The 18966-nt window shown below is 53.1% G+C and overlaps 4 protein-coding genes across 6 annotated transcripts; 2 read left to right on the top strand and 2 right to left on the bottom strand.

The window, feature by feature from the left end:
* Positions 1-42: 42 nt before the first annotated feature.
* Positions 43-510, bottom strand: LOC136568256 (claw keratin-like). Of its 2 annotated transcripts, XM_066568183.1 has the most exons (2): positions 222-510; positions 43-173 (listed from the first exon to the last, which is right to left on the bottom strand). In XM_066568183.1, the coding sequence occupies exons 1-2, from the start codon at positions 508-510 to the stop codon at positions 43-45; spliced, it is 420 nt and encodes a 139-aa protein (XP_066424280.1). The 2 variants fall into 2 exon arrangements, with proteins under 2 accessions (XP_066424280.1, XP_066424278.1); XM_066568181.1 differs by having other exon boundaries at positions 43-510.
* Positions 511-2385: 1875 nt separating this feature from the next.
* LOC136568258 (claw keratin-like) lies at positions 2386-2853 on the top strand. 2 transcript variants are annotated; one of them, XM_066568185.1, is made up of 2 exons: positions 2386-2674; positions 2723-2853. In XM_066568185.1, exons 1-2 carry the CDS (start codon positions 2386-2388, stop codon positions 2851-2853), a joined length of 420 nt encoding a protein of 139 aa, XP_066424282.1. The 2 variants fall into 2 exon arrangements, with proteins under 2 accessions (XP_066424282.1, XP_066424281.1); XM_066568184.1 differs by having other exon boundaries at positions 2386-2853.
* A 2432-nt stretch (positions 2854-5285) lies between these two features.
* Positions 5286-5621, bottom strand: LOC136568114 (claw keratin-like). The gene has a single exon (XM_066567972.1). The coding sequence runs from the start codon at positions 5619-5621 to the stop codon at positions 5286-5288; it is 336 nt and encodes a 111-aa protein (XP_066424069.1).
* Positions 5622-7873: 2252 nt separating this feature from the next.
* On the top strand, positions 7874-8257 carry LOC136568262 (claw keratin-like). Its single transcript, XM_066568190.1, has one exon. It carries the CDS (start codon positions 7874-7876, stop codon positions 8255-8257), a length of 384 nt encoding a protein of 127 aa, XP_066424287.1.
* Positions 8258-18966: the final 10709 nt, after the last annotated feature.

The following is an 18966-nucleotide window of genomic DNA, read 5'->3' as shown; positions in this document are numbered from 1 at the left end:
CCTGGAGCTCTTCTTGGTCTGAGGCCGCGCTCGGGCTGGGGCTTAGCAGGGCCCGCAGTTGCCATTGAGGTAGCGGTGGCCGCTGCTCCAGCCGCCGTAGCCGCAGTTGCCAAGGCCTCCATAGCCCCAGCCTCCGTAGCCTCCACAGCCCCAACCCCCGTAGCCTCCACGGCCTCCATAGCCCCAACCCCCATAAAGACCACGGCTTCCATAGCCCCAGCCTCCGTAACCTCCATAGCCCCCAAGGGCCCCGTAGCCACCGTAGCCCCAACGGCTTCCGAAGGCGCCCCCAGAGCCAGCGCCCACGTAGGGAGCTCCGGCCGAGCCCACAGCGCTCTGCTGCGGGAAGGAGCTGAGGATGGGCCCGGGGAAGGTGACCACCGAGGCCGGGGGCTGGATGACCACCGTGGAGTCGGGGCACTGCCGCACGCAGGGCTCGTTGCAGGTGTCAGCCAGAGGGGCCGGGGTGGCCACGCCGCAGCTGGGCACGCACAGGCTGGAGCAGGACATCTTTGAGACTGGGAAAGTCTTCTGGAAAACACCCAGAGAAGAAAGAGGCAAAGGTGAGAGGAAGGGATTTCCCAGAGAGAGATCGCCAAGAGGCTTCGGAGAGCTGCACTTACCCAAGTGATGAGAGGAGTCAAGTGGAGATATGTGGATGGAGCTGTGAAGGGAGCTGAGCCCTTTTATACACCCCAGAGAGCCTGGGGCTTCAGGAAAGGGGGCGGTGACAGAAAACACGAGTAATTAGGAATTCACGCTGACAAGCTTCATCAGAGAGATAGTGTTGCAAGATAATTCCATGGCATCCCCTCCTTGGGGACACAGGTGTGAAAACGTGTCCTGGACGTGAAGGAAGTGATGGGAGGGACAGCCGTGGCCCATCATTACATGACAGACACGGTGCTGCTGGAGCTCGCTCAGCTCACAGCCCCAATAAACCCAGGTTTGTCCCTAATCCCTCACTTTGCTTACAGAGAACAATTCCCGGCATCTTGCAGCAGCTTTGAAGGGCTGCCCCAGCCATCACCCCTGTCATTATCATCCTTTTACGGGCTGGTAAACAGAGGCAGCGGCAGCTTGGGCAAAGCAGAAGCCACTCTCGGGGTGTCTCCCAAATCCCACCCTCTGCCAGTGCCAGCAAAAATGTTCATGGCCAGGTTTTGGGGTCTCCTGACACATCTGTGAATTGTTAGGGTTTAGGTTAAGGTTAGGGTTTAGGTTAAGGTTAGGGTTAAGGTTAAGGTTAGGGTTAGGGTTAGGGTGAGGGTTAGGGAGTTCTGGAGGACATTGGGGTCTCCATGTCCCAGTTTCCCTTGGTGGCCCCACACCGGGGGCAAATCCCACTGGTGGAACCCCAAACCCGCAGGGAATGTGGAGATCGGTGGGACAGAGCCCGGGACGACCATGACAGAGGGGACATCATGGGAGGAGCTGAAGTGTCCTTGTGGCTCCTCCAGCCCCATTTCAGCAAGCTGGGTCCTGGTTGAGCCTTCCTGGAGGGCCTGCATTGCCCAGCTGGCCCCAAGGGCTGGCCCAGCGGGTGTTGGCTGAGCCCCCCAGATCCAGGCTGGTCCCAGCCATGGCCCAGGTCAAGCCCAGCCGGGCACGGCTCGCTCAGGGGTACGGCCTGGCTGGGGTTACACGTGGCGGTGCTGGGCACAGCCATGTCCCAAAGGATGCTTGGGATTCTTTGTAAGCAAAGTGAGGGATTAGGAACAGAGCAGGGTCTGTCACCTAATAATGGGCCATAGGTGTTCCTCCCATCACCTCCCATCGGTCCAGGGCACGTTTCCACACCAATCTCCCTGATGTTGAGGTGTATCATTGTATTGCATCATTATCTCTCTGATGAAGCTTGTCAGCGTGAATTCCTAATTACCTGTTTTTTTGCCACCGCTCCCTTTCCTGATGCCCCAGGGCCTTTGGGAGATGTATAAAAGGTCCAAAGGTTCCACAGAGCTCTATCCACCTTCCACCGCTTGACTTGCCTTATCACCTTGGTAAGTCCAAGCCTTCCCTCCTCTTTCCTTCTTCATCCCTGGGTTTCTCAGGGAATCTTTGGGGCTTTCTGGAGGAACCTTTGGCTGTGGGCTCCTCTTGCTCTCCTAGAGCAGAGTTGGGGTGGTTGGGGTTCTACCAGGCGACCAAGGACTTGGGAAGCGTGAGGACTTTGCTTCTTTGGATGTCAAAGTCTTCTGAATTCCCATGGGCAAGCAAGACTCAGGGCTGGTGAGGGCAGCAAGGGATGTGAGCAGGGATTGGGATGGAATGGGGCTCAGTTCAGAACTCCTGGGATCCCTGGAACAGTTGGGCTTCGGACCGTGTCCTTGGCCTGAGCCGTGGCCGCGCCTTGTCTTGCAGCTCTCCCAGCCCAACCGAAGGATGTCCTGCTCCAGCCTGTGCGTGCCCAGCTGCGGCGTGGCCACCCCGGCCCCTCTGGCTGACACCTGCAACGAGCCCTGCGTGCGGCAGTGCCCCGACTCCACGGTGGTCATCCAGCCCCCGGCCTCGGTGGTCACCTTCCCCGGGCCCATCCTCAGCTCCTTCCCGCAGCAGAGCGCCGTGGGCTCGGCCGGAGCTCCCTACGTGGGCGCCGGCTCCGGGGGCGCCTTCGGAAGCCGTTGGGGCTACGGTGGCTACGGGGCCCTTGGGGGCTATGGAGGTTACGGAGGCTGGGGCTATGGAAGCCGTGGTCTTTATGGGGGTTGGGGCTATGGAGGCCGTGGAGGCTACGGGGGTTGGGGCTGTGGAGGCTACGGAGGCTGGGGCTATGGAGGCCTTGGCAACTGCGGCTACGGCGGCTGGAGCAGCGGCCACCGCTACCTCAATGGCAACTGCGGGCCCTGCTAAGCCCCAGCCCGAGCGCGGCCTCAGACCAAGAAGAGCTCCAGGAGAAACCCTGGCACATCCCGACCCGACGCTCTGTGGACCAAAACCCCCTGGGCGTGGCCGGGCTCTGCACCTCGGGAGCCTGGTGCCAGCTTGGGAAGCAGCTCTGCCTTGTCCCTGCCCTGCCTGAGCATCCCCGAGGGGCTCCTGGTGCCACGGTGGTCCCAGAGACTCTCCCGGGGCTGCTCCTGCTCACCCGGCTGTGCCAAGGGCCAGGCCATGGGAAGCCCTTGGCCATGACCCTGCTCTTCTGCCCTGCCCCTCCTGCCCTCCCCCTGCAATAAAAGCTGTCTTGCATTGCAATGTTGACTCCTGGTTTTCCTTCATCCTGCCTTTTTCCCACTCCCCAGTCTCCTGGGTGTCTGCTGGGCTGCTGCAATGGCCCTGGGCAGTGCCCTGGAGCCCAGGCACAGTTGCCTCCCTGTGTCCCAGCTGGGGATGTCCGACCCCTCTGGCTCTGGGGGGCTCATCCCCCCAGCTCCCTGTGCTCTCCCAGCAGCAGGAAACTCAGGACACCCCCAAAGCCCTCGCTGAGGACGGGAAAGGGCCACGAGGGGCTTGCAGAATCTCTTCCAAATCCTCAGCCGGAGCAGCAAAGCTGACATCACCTCTGGGACTGGGCTGTTGTACTTGAGATGGTCACAACACAAATCAATTCTCCATTTCCACAAGGCTTCAAACCATTTTTATTATACCACGCATGCTTTTATACATTCTTACAAAACTCATCAATTTACACTTATTGGTCACAAAAGACAAACAAAGTTGCTCATTGCAATAGGCAGTAGCAGGTTTCTCTTATTTCTCCTTGTTTCTTTCTTGGTTTCTGTGTCAAGGACCTTGGTAGGAAATTCTCTCAGGGGTGAACATGGATCCTCTTCCCAAACTTCTCTCTGGCTCACAGAAGCCGCTGTGAATCCTCTCCCACACAGGAGCGGGATTGCTCGGTCTCATGGGAAGGGGCAGGGAAATGCAGGATGAGCTCTGCATGTCCCAGGTGTCCTGGCCTCTTTGGCTGGAGGTGGTGGCAGCTGGGAAGGGAGGAGACAGACCCGAGCACATCTTGCCCAGTCTCCTCTCCACGCCGTGGAATGACCACAGGGTTCAGTCCCGTGGAGCTCTTGGAGCAGAAGCTTGGAGTTCCCATCCCTCCGAGGTCCCTTCTATGGCCTATTGATCTGTCTGAAAATTTCTTCCCTTATTAACACCAAAAACTCCCTGGCTTTGTGATTTCATTTTTTTTAACTTCCTATAGATCAATTTTAGACAATATTATTTCATACTCTGTCCCCTTGAACTGTGAAACAAAGAGAGAGGCTGCTAGGGAAAGCAGGGTTAAAATGACCCAGGAATTCTTCCTGATAAAGGACAGAATAAGCGGCAAATGTCACACAAAATCAGTAAAATGAATCTGTATGAACCTATTGTAAAATTGCATGGATATATATCTGACAGGGAAATAAAATAGGATCTGGAGTTGCCAAAGGCAGGCGTGTCCTATTAAGAGAATCTTTTCCCACACGCGTCCAGCGCTGTAATAAACACACCCGCTTTACAACTTTCAAAGAGTTGTAGAGTTTGTTTGTTTCCGCAAATCCCCGGGACCCTCGGGGGGCTCCACCCGCGCCCCAATGCCCACCAGCCCTGGGGCTGCAGGCATCGCTCGGGGGTGTCCCAAGGGCAGGGGGCTGGCGCTGGGGCCCGGGGCTCCTCTGGGGCTGCAGAGAGGAGCCCGGAGCGGGCAGGAGCCGGGCAGGGATGGGCAGAGGCGCCGAGCCCGGGGCTGGGCAGGGTCCGGCTCGGGGGGGCTCTGCTGCGGGGCTGGGGTGGCCAAGGACGGGCAGGAGGAGCCCGGGCAGCTGCCGGGGGCTTCTCACCCACCGTGTCCGAGCGAGGCTGCCCAGAACGCTCCAGGGACCCTCCCGGGACCCTCCCGGGACCCTCCCGGAACCCTCCCGGGACCCTCCCGGGACCCTCCCGGGACCCTCCCGAGAGCCTCCCGGGACCCTCCCGGGACCGCCCGGGCCGGGCTGGGCAGCGGGTGCGGAGCAAAGAGCAGCCGAGAGAGGCGGTGAAGATTGCAATGCGAGGCAGCTTTTATTGCCGTGCGGGGCAGGAGGGCGGCAGCGGAGCGGGGCCCCGGCCGAGCGCTCGCCGCGTGTCCCGGGGGGGACACGGGCAGAGCAGGAGCCGAGCTGGGGCCGTGCCGGGAGCGGGCAGCGATCGCTGCGGGGCTCCGAGCGCGGCGGGAAGGCGGCGGAGCCGGGCCGGGGGATGTCTGTCTGTCTGTCGGTGTGTCTGTCTGCCGGTGTGTCCTTGCTTCGGGCCTTGGCGTGCGGGGATGGGCCGGGGGCGTTCGCGGAGCTCTTCTGGATCAGGGATGGTGCTGGGGCTTAGCAGGGCCCGCAGCCTCTGGAGCCACCGCAGCTGCCCCCAAAACCTCCGAATCCTCCGTAACCTCCGAGTCCCCCGAAGCCCCCGGAGCCCCCGGAGCCCCCACGGCGGCCGGAGGAGCCGCCGAAGCCGCCTCCGACGTAGGGAGCTCCGGCCGAGCCCACGGCGCTCTGCTGCGGGAAGGAGCTGAGGATGGGCCCGGGGAAGGTGACCACCGAGGCCGGGGGCTGGATGACCACCGTGGAGTCGGGGCACTGCCGCACGCAGGGCGCGTTGCAGGTGTCAGCCAGAGGGGCCGGGGTGGCCACGCCGCAGCTGGGGACACAGCAGGACATCCTTGAGACTGGGAAAGGCTTCTGGAAAAAAGAGGCAAAGGTGTGAGGCAGAAATTTCGTGGAAGGAGACAGAGAGAGATGGCCGAGAGGCTTCGGAGAGCTGCACTTACCCGGGTGATGAGGAGAGTCAAGTGGAGAAGTGTGGATGGAGCTGTGCAAGGAGCTCAGCCCTTTTATACACCCCAGAGAGCCCGGGGCACCGGCCGCGGCTGCGGGCAGACCCCCCCCCCCGCCGCCAGTAATTAGGAATTGACGCTGACAAACTTCATAAAGTGAAGGGACGCAGAAAAATTCTGTCATCCCCCCCATTGTGGACATTGGTGTGGAAAGGAGTGGACAGGAGAGAGGCGCTTGCAGGGACAGCCGTGGCCCATCATTAGGTGACAGACACGGTGCTACTGGAGTTCACGCAGCTCACAGCCCCAGTAAAGGCAGGTTTTGTCTCTAATCCCTCACTTTGCTTACAAAGAATCTTTTGGGACGTGACTGTGCCCAGACATCACCACCCTGAGCCCCGGCCCGGCCGTGGCCCTGAGTCAGCCGTGCCCAGCTGGGCCTGTCCTGGGCCAGCCTGGCTCTGGGGGGCTCGGCCAACACCCCCTGGGCCAGACCTCGGGGCCAGCGGGTCAGTCCAGAGGAGAGCTCAGCCAGGACCCAGGCTGCAGGCTCCGAGTGGTTCTGGATCCTCTCTCTGCTCTCCCGCTCCTCTCTGTACATCTCCCCTTACTCCTTTATGCCCCTCCTGATCCCACCCGTGTCACTCCCACAGCCGGGCCAGGATGGATTTAGGCGAAGCTTCCTCTGACATAGGATCTTCCCCTCTGCTTTTCGCACCACCGTCAGTTGGATCGGGGGCTTAACAAATCCTCCAGCGGCACAAAAATCCCTTCGGGATTCTCCCTCCCAGAGCCCCCCATGCGCAGCCCTGTGCCCAGCCCTGTGCCGCGTGGGGTGACCCTCCCCGGGCAGCACTTGGCTGTCTGTCTGTCTGTCCGTGCTCGCCCAGCCTGCCCCACTCCGGGACTCTGGTCCTGCGCCCTCCCCTGCCACGTTTGGCGTTTGGGATGCGGCCCGAGTGGGTGGGATGGCTTCTCCCTCCCGGCGTCCCTATTTAGCAGCCCGTAAAAAGGATTAATGACAGAATAAGTGCCGGCTGTGCCATTTCAAAGAGCTCCTGAGCGATGCCCAAAACTCCCGTGCATAAGCAAAGAAGGGGATTAGGGACATGTCGGGGTTTATTGGGGCTCTGATCTCGGCTTCAGCAACAAATGATCGTACACACAGAGATTGGTCATGGTCTGTCCCTCCGGGCCCTGGTGGCTCTGCAGGGCACCTTTACTTGTTCTAGCCCCGGTTAATACAGATGTAATTACCTCACATTTCAGTTTGTGTCATGGGGTTGGTCCGCTTGAATTCCTAATTACTGCAGGTTTGCCCCCACCCCCTGGACGGTGCCGCAGGCACTCTGGGGTGTATAAAAGGTCCGAGGGCTGCACAGGGCTCCATCCAGCTCTCCCCACTTGAATCTGCTCCTTGATCGCTGTGGTGAGTCCGAGTCTTCCCTCCGTCCTCTCTTCCTCCTCTGCGCCTTTCCTGGGCAATCTCTGGCAGCGGATTTCCCAAGGAATCTCTGCCTGTGGGATTCCAAAGGAATCTCTGGCTCTGGATTTCCCAAGGAATCTCTGCCTGTGGATTTCCCAAGGAATCTCTGGCAGTGGAATTCCCAAGGAATCTCCGCCTGTGAATTTCCCAAGGAATCTATGCCTGTGGGATTCCCAAGGAGTCTCTGCCTGTGGAATTCCCAAGAAATCTCTGGCAGTGGATCTCCCAAGGGATCTCTCTGGCTCTGGATTTCCCAAGGAATCTCTGGCAGTGGAATTCCCAAGGAATCTCTGCCTGTGGATTTCCCAAGGGATCTCTGTCCCCGAGCTCCAGCAGCTGTCCCAGGGCAGGGCTGGGATGGTTGGGGTTCCACCAGCGGGCTCAAGGCCTCGGGGAGCCCGGTGCTTGGGATGAGGGAGTTTTTCTCCATTGCCACGGGCAGCAGGAGCCGGGGCTGGTGAGGGCAGCAGGGGATGCCAGGAGCCGCTCCAGCCGTGCCAGGGCTGCGCTGGCAGCGCCTGGGATGAGGCAGAGCGAGTCCTGGCCCACGGGCTCCAGGTGGGCCAGAGCAGCAGCTGGGCTTCGGGCCGAGTCCTTGGCCTGAGCCGTGGCCGTGCCTTGTCTTGCAGCTCTCCCAGCCCAACCGAAGGATGTCCTGCTCCAGCCTGTGCGTGCCCAGCTGCGGCGTGGCCACCCCGGCCCCTCTGGCTGACACCTGCAACGAGCCCTGCGTGCGGCAGTGCCCCGACTCCACGGTGGTCATCCAGCCCCCGGCCTCGGTGGTCACCTTCCCCGGGCCCATCCTCAGCTCCTTCCCGCAGCAGAGCGCCGTGGGCTCGGCCGGAGCTCCCTACGTGGGCGCCGGCTCCGGGGGCGCCTTCGGAAGCCGTGGGGGCTACGGGGGCTTCGGGGGCTTCGGGGGCTATGGGAGCTATGGGGGTTACGGAGGTTTTGGGAGTTACGGAGGTTTTGGGGGTTACGGGAGCTGTGGCCGCGTTTCCCGCTCCTTCGGGGGCTCCTGCGGGCCCTGCTAAAGCCCCAAGCCCGGCGGAGCTCAGCGCTGCCCCTGCCCGCGGGCTCCTCCGGCAGCCGCTGCTGCCTTGTGCCGCCTGAGCCGGCCTGAAGCTGCAGCCCCTGCTCAGGGCCGGCCCGGCAGCCCCGGCAGCTGCAGGGTCCCTGTCCGTGCCGTGTGACCCCGCAGAGCCTCGGCCGGCGCCTTTGGCCTTCCCAGCGCTGCCTCCAAACGCTGCCCCCTCTCTGCGCCCCCAGCCAGCTGTGCCCAGCTGGGCTCGGGCTCTGCCCTGCTCTGCCCAGCCCCGAGCCCCGGAGCCGCCCTGGCCAGGGGCAATCTCTGCGGTGCAGCCCTGGGCTGTGCCTCGCTGCTGCTGCTGCTGCTGCTGCCGCCTTGGGATTTTCGTGTTTCCATGGCGTTGGTGCTGGTTTGTCTCCCGCTGACAGCGCCTCTGGCTTTTTGACTCAAAATAAAGAATCTGCCTTGCACGAAATATTTCCTTTTGTCGTGGATTTCTTCATCCTGGCTGTAAATGAGGCTCTGACTGAGGGATGGTGTGGAATGTCCTATGGTGGAGTCGCAGGATGGTTTGGGTTGGAAGGGACCTTGAAACTCACCCTGTTCCACCCCGTGCCGTGGGCAGGGACACCTTCCCCTGTCCCAGGCTGCTCCAAACCCTGTCCAACCTGGCCTTGGACCCTGCCAGGGATGGGGCAGCCCCAGCTTCTCTGGGAAATCCATCCCAGGGCCTCTCCACCCTCACAGGGAACAATTCCTGGCCAATGCCCCACCTAAACCTGCTCTCCATCAGTCTGACAGCGCCTGCGGGCTTTTCCTTCACAATAAAGAATCTGCATGGCTGCAGTCGCTTGGATTTTGGTTGGTTTTTATGGGTTTGCTCCTCTGATTGTCCGTGTTGAGCTGGGATATGTTCACAGGATCCCAGAATCATTCTGTTTCTTAAAACCTCCAAATCATCATTCAATTTTTGGCCTATCCCCACCATGTCACCCATCCCAGGGGTCCAATGCCATTTCCTCTTGTTCCTTGGACAATTCCAGGGGTGGGGACCCCAAACTTCTCTGGCCAGCCCCTTCCTGTCCTGACCACCCTTCCCAAGATGAAATTCTTCCCCAAATGAAGCTCAAGCCCAACATTTATCATCCATGAATGAACAAGGTTTGTGTGAGGCTCAGCAGCTCTCACATTTCCCTGTTGCAGCACACAAAGGATGGAAATGAATCATTATCCTTATTCCAAGGCTTGAAGGGAAAAGTATCAAATGATTTATTCATTCCTTTGTGGTCCTTCAATAAAAAGTTACAATGTCTTCCCTTAATTTTGGCAGTTCAAAGCAGCAGTTCAGACGCTGTTTTATGTATTTATAAGCTGTTATTAATCTATTGAAAGCACAATTCTCTTCTCAGCTGCTTCATTATTGAAACAGAGTCACTTCAAAGGTACAAGTTGAGGCAGTTCGATGTTGGCTTTAGTCAGAATTTATTTTATTCCTTTAAAATTTTCCATTCAAGTGTGGCTCTGCACAAACAGCCACGACAATGAATTGCTTTGTCTCCTCATCCTCCAAATCTGGATTTATTGCTAGTTTTATCTTTAGACTTTCTGGAGTGAGCAAAATATATGTTAAAAATTCCATTAATTTTAATTCTTTCTTTAACCCTTGTTAAAGTAGCCAAATCAGGGCCGAGACAGCAGAATTTATTAATTTATTTTATTCTCACGTGGTCTCACTTGTGCACCCTCAGACACACAAAACTTTCCAGTTTTTATTTGGGAATTTGTCTGTAACTCCCCAGATTTTATTTATTAGAGATAATTGGATAAAAGATTGAAATTATGACCAGTTGCAGCTGAATTTAGAGACCAGGATACGGCTTGAGCAGCGACTTGAGTTGGGCTTCTGAATGGATAAATTCATCAAAATTCATCAAAAGCCTTAGGAATTTTTTAAATTTTTTTTTTTTTAATTTCCAGCCTGAAATTTGCTGGAAACACAACCCCCAGTTTTACTGGCAAAGTTTTTCCATGGGTTTTGCACTCATATTTTGCGCTGAGCCCGATCCAGCTCTGTTCCCTCGGTGGGGAGTTCTCCAGAGGTCCCTTCCCACGCAAATTCTGGGATTCTGGGATGCCGGGATTGCCTCTGCCTGTTCAAAGGGCGGCAATTACGCTCACAATGAGGGTTTAATTGAGTTTTCCAAGCTCTTTTGTGCCCAGATTCTGAGACATCTCGGTGATGAATAATTTGAGTGGCTCCTCCTCCCCAGGACGCGGTGGAACAGCCTGGGAAATTCACAATTCCAGTGTCATTCCAACAGAGGCTGGAGTGAAGGGATAGTGACATTTTCTGCTCTGGAAAGTGAAATTTTCTGCTCTAAGAATTGAATTTTTCTGCTGTGTAACAGATCGGGTCTCTCCATCCGGAAAGATGGGAAAATCCCAGGCAGGGCCAGCACAAAAGCACGGCAGAAAAAGTGATTTTCTCTCAATTTCTGGTGATATCCCCCAACATTTAATTAATTAGCAGCCAGTCCGTGCCTGAGTGATTTACAGCTGCTGTTGTGTGCAAGCAAATTTAAAGGAATCTTTCCAAATATTTCCCAGGAAATTCGTGATTTGGAATTCATTTTCCGAGTGATTTTGCATCCCTTTTGGTTTGCAAAATGCGTGGTTCCAGCTGAGCTTAGAAGCAGTTTCAGAAAGGCCCCAGGGTGTGGTGTGACCCCCGAAAACACCGAGCTGGGAACAAAAAATCTGAGCCCAGGAAAAGCTGAACGCCAGAAAAAGCAAACCAGGGCCAATTCAGGATGCTGCAACGTTTTTAATGGGAGTAAAGCTCAAAATCACAACCAAAAGTAGCACAGAGAGCAGAAAGAAATCAGGAATTTATATGTGCAGGGACTCTCCCAGTTTCATAGGCACAACTTTAGCTGTCGATTTTTTGGTATCAGAATTTTCCAGTCTGATAAAACAGAGCTGATTGGATGATTTCGAGGGTTTTTTTTTGGCACCGTTTTAAAGGCAGCGAAGCCAGAAATTCATGCCTGGGACAAGCATGCTCCAGGTTTCACTAAAGGCAGCTGGGAAAGAGCCATAAATGAGCGATTTGCAAACAAATATTAAACCCAGTTTCCTTTACACCACCAAACCCAGGGAGGGCTGAGAGGCACAGCAGAGAAAAAAGGGGGGAAAAAAGCATTTGGGAGGAACAACGGGGAACGATATATATGTACATATATAGTTAATATATAGATATATTGAGAGTTTTATTAGTATATATATATTAATGAAAAGAACATTAAAACACAACAGAAGGCAGCGGTGTGATGCAAGATCTTTTAATGAGAGGAAGAAGTTACAGCTCGTTGCAGCACACGAGGTTCACACCATCATACACTGAGGAGCAGCTACACCCCAGAGCAGGGGCTTGGGGAGTAAAGCTGGTGTAGGAGAGGAGCGGAGCTGTCAGCACAGCCAGACGAGGCTCCCGCTCCTCGGGACACGCAAAAAACCTCATCCCGAAAGAGAAGGAACAGCAAAAAAAAAAAAAAAAGAGCGAATTAATCAGAATAACATCATGGAAGAGACCCCAAACCCTCAGGGAACCGGAGCTGAGCCGGAGCAAAATCCAGCCAGGAGCAAAATCCAGCCAGGAGCAAAATCAATGCAGCCAGGAGCAAAATCCACCCAGGAGCAAAATCCATGCAGCCAGGAGCCTTCAGGGCGGGCGCTGGGGTTTGCCGGGCTGCGCTGGGCTCAGCACTGGTAGCAGGGGTAGCAGCTGCCGTAGGAGTATCTCTGGAAGTAGCGGGAGGAGTAGGGCGGGCAGTAGCGCGGGCTGAAGCTCGGGCAGTACTCGCGGTAGCCGCAGAGCCGCCCGTAGTAGCCCTGGTAGCCGCAGGGGCTGCCGCAGTCGTAGCTGCGGGAGCTGCAGACGGTGCCGTAGCTGCAGGGGGAGTAGCAGGGATCCTCACACTGCCGCTGGTAGCAGAAAGTCATCTTGGGGCTGGAGAGGAGGGAGCCGAGGCTGGAAGGGAGGGAAACAAACCCGTGAGGTGAGACCCGACAGCAAGTAAACCCCGAGTAAGAGATGAAGGGAAGGGAGAGGCAGCGAATCACAGCACAGCGCCCTGATCCATGGCTCCGTGCCGAATTTAGGGCCAGATCTTGCCCCGAATCCTCCAGCCTGAGGAGGGAGGCGAGGCTGGAAGGGTGGGAAAGAGGAATGGGAGAGTTGGGGAATGGTTTGGGTTGGAAGGGAATTAAAGCTCATCCTGTTCTACCCCTGAACAGGCAGTGACAGGGGTCCATAACCCTAACCCTAACCTTAACCTTTAACCCTAACCCTGACCCTAACGCTAATCCAAACCTTCCTCCAGTCCATGGGGCTCCAAGCTGGCCTTGGACTCTTCAAGGGATGCAGAATCCTTGCGATATCCCGAATTTAGGGCCAGTTCTTCCTCCTAATCCTCCATCCTGAGCTTTCCCACAGAGCCCCGCTGAAAAAATGGGGCTGTGACCCAAAGCAGGGCTGGAAAATCCTCAGCGCTGCGCTGGGACAAAGGCGTGAAGGGAAGAGGGGATCCGTGGGGGACTGAGGCTGTTTCAAACAGTCTGAAATTAAAAATCCAGGGAGCAAAGATTGTTTTGCACTCCCAAGTCACAGCCTCAACCCTTGGCTGCAGCATTTGTAGATAAGCAGGGGAAAAAAAAAGGAGGGGGAGCAGCCCCAAATCCGTCCCTTCACCATCCTCTGAATTCCCCAGATCCGTTCCCACTTACCCTGGGCTGCAAGGAGGAGAAGGCAGGAGCAGGGAATGGTTCCTCGGCAGGGATGCGGGGTTTTTATGGAGCTCCGGGTCCCGCCCCGCACACCCCACACTCGTCGGGCTCAGCCCTAATTAATTCCCAGCCCCTTTTGCTCCCCTCATCGATATCCCTGTGCTCCCCAAGGTCCGGCACCGTCACCGGGAGGCTCCGTCCGCCACGTCCCTTTCATCCCAAAGCCACTCAGCGCAATTAAGGCTCGCCATCATCATCGTCATCGTCATCATCATCATCAGGCTGAATTTGCACTTTTTGGGACGGCGGGCGACTCCTCGGGATCAGCAAAGTCCCATGGAATTCCCAACGTGGCATCTTTGGGACACCGAATGTGCTTCGTTGTGCTTTTTTTTTTTTTTCTCCCCTGGAATAACCGTGGAAGGCACGAGGTGCGTTTTTGATGAATTTCATCACTCCCAATGGCACTGGAACACCCCTGCGGATCCCTCCCAACATTTCCTGCAATTTGGATCCGCCGCGCCAGGGGATATTATTGATTCAGCCAGGAAATATTGATTCAGCCAGAAAATTGGCCTGCGAGCATCGAATTGGCATGTCCAGGATGTATTTTTAAAGGGGGGAAAAAAAAATCTCCCGGAGACCCAGTTCCGAAGGTATCAATTAGAATTTTAATAAAAGCAGGAAACAGGACACCCCAATGCACGTTTTTGGAGCGGGTGTTACATAAGAGCGGGGCGTAGCAAGGTGCTGTTAATATTGAAATAATAAATCTCTTTGTGCCTGAAAATATTTAATAAGTCTTAATGAAGGCTTTGATATTCCAAATTTAGAGAAAGGCCCAGAACTCCTGACGTGCTGCCTGTCATTATCCTCCCTTGGGATGGGAGTAAACAGCAAAACAGGGTTTGGAGGTGAAGGTCACCCCAGCATTATTCACCTTCATTAGGGTGAATTAAACACCTCAACAATATGAAGAAGAATTTACATTAAACCATATTTGGAATTTCGGGGGGGGGTTTCCCGGGAAAACTGTGGTCCTTACAGAGATAAATCCCTGGGGTTTTTTATCTTTTCTTTGAGGTTTTTTTTTATGTTTCTCCTTGTCAGCAACCCCCGAAAGAATCGTTTTGTGATCGAAGGGAAAACAAACTCCGAGCAGATCTTTATGGAGCCAGCGAAATTCGCCTTGCTTGGGCTGGCTCTGCAGGAAATTCAGTTCAATTCATAAAACACGCCTGGAGATTTCAAATATCGTAAAATAAACCTGGAGATTACAAATGTGGGGTTTTTTTCTGCTTGAAATAATTTAGATTCGTTGGGGAATTCTTCCTGCTCTGAGGTTCATTTAAGTCATTGATGTCTGGTTTTATTCAAATGTATTTCCAGTCTTGCGCAGAAAACGATCGCTATTTCTTTCTGCAGCTTTGGGGTTTGTCAAAGCTGGGTCGAATTACTAAATAATAATTTTAAAAATAAAAATAAAAATTTAAAATAAATAAAACATATAACTATAACTATAAATATAGAAGTAGATGAATGTATAATATAACTATAACTATAACTATAACTATAACTATAACTATAACTATAACTATAACTATAACTATAACTATAACTATAACTATAACTATAACTAATTTTCTGGCCTAAAAAGGCGATTTTGAAATAGACCCAAACAATAAATTATTTCCGGGGATCTTCATTTTGAAAAACAACTGAAATTCTTTCTCCCTAAATGAATCCAGGGTCATTGCAGGTTTCACATATTACCATTTGTCCATTCATCCCAAACTGGGATTGCGAGCATCCATTAATTCTGCTCTCAATATCCTTCCTTCCTCTTCTTGCTGTAACTCAGATTTCACCACCCTCGTTCCCCGTTTGTAATTGAGCCTGGACATGAAAGGAAAGAGAAGCACGAAGTCATCCCTGTGGCAGCCCTGGGAGCTGAGTAAGGATCCCAAAACGAGGAAAACAACCCCATCAGCTGCGGGGTGACGTGTGGGGTGAGTTCGGGCTGTGATGAGAAGGAGTTTAAAGCACCACAGGCTGGGGTAAATAAATGTATAAAAGGGAGCCGAGTCCACGGCTCTGCACCCGCGCCTTCAGCCTTCAGCCTCAGCGCTCTTGCTCAGCGTGGTAAGTCGGGCTTAAGGGGCTCTGCTGCTGGGTTTGGCTGTAGAGGGGTAGGCGAGGGAGTTAAACTTTAGAATTGTGCTTTAGAAGTGATTTTCGTGGCCGTGCAGTTTGAGGTATTTGTTAAAAACGGGGTATTAACCCATATTTGTAGATATATATATATATACACATATATACATATATATATATACATATATATATAAAAAATAAAAATAAATCCATACTTTTATGTGTATATATATATATTAAATATATATATAATATATATGTATATAAAATGAGGGTTAATACCCCATTTTTAACAAATAGCCCAGATGCATGGCCATGAAATCATATATATATATATATATATATATATATATATATATATATATATATATATATATATATATATATATATAAATAAAAAATAGGGGTCGATACCCCATTTTATACTATGGGGTTTTATGTAGATATATATATGTATAAAAACTAATTCTTAATTTCTACATTTAGTAAACGTAGAAATATACCACATCTAGACATGCCCTATGAGAAATACACTATCTGAGGATATTTTGGGTTATTTCAGGATTTATTGCTAATTGGCTGTGCCAGGGAGGTTCAGGTGGGACGTCGGGGAAAGGTTCTTCCCGCCGAGGGTGGCCTTGCACAGGGAGGTTCCGCTGGGTTCATCCTTCCCTCCTCTCACTGTTTCCCATCCTCCCACGGGGCTCCCAAAAGCAGCAAATTCCTGCTGGATCCACCTCGGAGCTCTCCTTTCACACTGCTCCAGATGGGAGCCCTGGGACGGTGGGGAGGCCCTAAATCCGGGATATTCCAAGGATTCTGCATCCCTGGAAGAGTCCAAGGCCAGCTTGGGGCTCCCCGGGCTGGAGGAAGGTTTGGGTTAGGGTTAAGGTCAAGGTTAGGATTAAGGTTAAGGTTAGAGTTAGGGTAAGGGTTAAGGATGGAGTTAGGGTTAGAGTTAAGATTAAGGTTAGGTTTAGGGTTAGGTTTAAGGTTAGGGTTAAGGTAAAATTTAGGTTTAGGTTTAGAGTTAGGGTTGGGCGTAGGGTTAGGGTTATGGACCCCTGTCACTGCCCGTTCAGGGGTAGAACAGGATGAGCTTTAATTCCCTTCCAACCCAAACCATTCCCCAACTCTCCCATTCCTCTTTCCCTCCCTTCCAGCCTCGCCTCCCTCCTCAGGATGGAGGATTCGGGGCAAGATCTGGCCCTAAATTCGGCATGGAGCCATGGATCAGGGCGCTGTGCTGTGATTCGCTGCCTCTCCCTTCCCTTCATCTCTTACTCGGGGTTTACTTGCTGTCGGGTCTCACCTCACGGGTTTGTTTCCCTCCCTTCCAGCCTCGGCTCCCTCCTCTCCAGCCCCAAGATGACTTTCTGCTACCAGCGGCAGTGTGAGGATCCCTGCTACTCCCCCTGCAGCTACGGCACCGTCTGCAGCTCCCGCAGCTACGACTGCGGCAGCCCCTGCGGCTACCAGGGCTACTACGGGCGGCTCTGCGGCTACCGCGAGTACTGCCCGAGCTTCAGCCCGCGCTACTGCCCGCCCTACTCCTCCCGCTACTTCCAGAGATACTCCTACGGCAGCTGCTACCCCTGCTACCAGTGCTGAGCCCAGCGCAGCCCGGCAAACCCCAGCGCCCGCCCTGAAGGCTCCTGGCTGCATGGATTTTGCTCCTGGCTGCATTGATTTTGCTCCTGGGTGGATTTTGCTCCTGGCTGGATTTTGCTCCGGCTCAGCTCCGGTTCCCTGAGGGTTTGGGGTCTCTTCCATGGTGTTATTCTGATTAATTCGCTCTTTTTTTTTTTTTTGCTGTTCCTTCTCTTTCGGGATGAGGTTTTTTGTGTGTCCCGAGGAGCGGGAGCCTCGTCTGGCTGTGCTGGCAGCTCCGCTCCTCTCCTACACCAGCTTTACTCCCCAAGCCTCTGCTCTGGGGTGTAGCTGCTCCTCAGTGTATGATGGTGTGAACCTCCTGTGCTGCTACGAGCTGTAACTTCTTCCTCTCATTAAAAGATCTTGCATCACACCGCTGCCTTCTGTTGTGTTTCAATCTTCTTTTTAATATTATATTTGACTTTGTAAAATATTTATGTGGCACGTATAGGAAAAAAAAAAATCAAAAAGTGGCACCAGTTTTCAGAGCTGAGATTTTTAGCAGATTTTGAGGGGACTGAGGGCGCAGTGAGCACCTCAGTTTCTGCTCCAAAATTCACATTTGCCACGTCCCAACTCTGCCCCTCTTCCACCAAAACCATTCCTGTTTCCAAAGCTCCCACTGAAAAATGTGAAGATTAGGAAAAATGAATCAGGACATTCCCAGCCCAAGTTCTGCCCTGCAGGACGATCCCGTTTTGGAAGGGATTTCCAGCAGGAATTGTCTCCCCACAGCCCCAGAATGCAGGTGGGAGGTGGAATTCCCTCCCCAAACCCCCAAATCCCCGAGAGGAGCTCGGGCTCTGCTCCCTCTCCAGCTGCGCCAGGGTGGGAAATTTGGGAAAATTCCTCCTGGAAAGGCTTTGGAAGGGGCTCAGGGAGGGTTGGATCCCCATCCCTGGAGGTGTCCGCGGAATTCCTGGAATTCTGGGTGAGCTTGGATTTGATCCTGGAGGCTTCTCCAGCCTCCGGGATCCCCGAATTCCGGCTTTTCCTTTTTCTGCGGGAGTTCAGATCCGATGAAACAGGCTAAAAACGCAAACCAACGTTTCCCTCCACTGGTTAGGAGGTGCAAATTCAGCAGCTGAAGGGATTCATTTCTTATTTAAACTTGCTCTGGCTCAGGCACGAATTTGGTTTAAAAGTTTAAAAAAAGAGTGGAGTAGAAAATAATCTTTCCTGTTGCAGAGTCTGAAAGCAATTGGAATCGATTTGTATTTTCAGAACGTAGTTTTTTCAAAATGTTCAGGCTTAAATTTTGTATAGAATATAAAAAAAAAAAATAGAAAAGCACTGAATGGGGATGAGCAGGTTTTAACCCGTCCCATGAATCAGAGCCCTTCATTAGATGCCTCCATTTATTATTCCCCAGGAATTTCACTCCATCTTTCTCTAATTAACTAAAGGTTCTATAAATTATATTTCCACCTAATGACTGAACTCTTTCTTGAGTTCTTCCCCGTGTTTTTAGGCACAGAAGTGAATTCCTGCTTCTGCAGGAATTTCGCATTTTCAGGGTTTGGGGCACCCAAATTTTGCATTAATTTGGATCATTGAAGGGACTTTGGAAAATGTTCTGCATTTGCTGAACTTTTCCAGGACATTTCCTGGCCCTTCAGTGTCCCTTGGCCCTTTGGGAGGTGCTTTGGTCATTCAGAAATTATCTGACCAATGTAAACATCAACAAAATTAAATTTATTTGCCCATGTCACACCTTCAATTAAAATAATTGGTTTCCTCTCCATCAGCGGTTATTAATCTATTCTCAGCTCAACCTGGCAACACAAAAAAAAACCACCCACAATATTTTTGTCTTAAAAAACCTTTTTGGCTCCTCCTCAGCTTTAGTGATGAAATCCAGATTTCAGAACGGACAAGGGAAGTTATGGGAGTTATAATTATAAAATTATTTTGTAGCAAATCTTATTAACGCTGATTTTCAGCCTTCCCAGCACAAATCAAGAGGCTTTTTTAAAAAATTCAGCAAATACCTCCCTGTATGACCTTCCCTCGCAGTGAGCCAAGCGTCATTTGCATATTAAATGAGGATAATGACAGGCATTGGGGAAGTGCTGAGCCTCATCAGAATTTCTGGTATCAGCGCCCTCCCAAAACAATCATTAG

Source organism: Molothrus aeneus, chromosome 31, assembly GCF_037042795.1.
Source record: "Molothrus aeneus isolate 106 chromosome 31, BPBGC_Maene_1.0, whole genome shotgun sequence".
NCBI classification, from domain to species: domain Eukaryota; kingdom Metazoa; phylum Chordata; class Aves; order Passeriformes; family Icteridae; genus Molothrus; species Molothrus aeneus.
Note: the sequence above shows the minus strand (reverse complement) of the source record. Positions and strands in the feature narration are given on the sequence as shown.

Bases quoted from the DNA above. Each gene is read 5' to 3' on its own strand.
- LOC136568256 (XM_066568181.1), bottom strand. From the start codon at position 510: ATGTCCTGCTCCAGCCTGTGCGTGCCCAGCTGCGGCGTGGCCACCCCG.
- LOC136568258 (XM_066568184.1), top strand. From the start codon at position 2,386: ATGTCCTGCTCCAGCCTGTGCGTGCCCAGCTGCGGCGTGGCCACCCCG.
- LOC136568114 (XM_066567972.1), bottom strand. From the start codon at position 5,621: ATGTCCTGCTGTGTCCCCAGCTGCGGCGTGGCCACCCCGGCCCCTCTG.
- LOC136568262 (XM_066568190.1), top strand. From the start codon at position 7,874: ATGTCCTGCTCCAGCCTGTGCGTGCCCAGCTGCGGCGTGGCCACCCCG.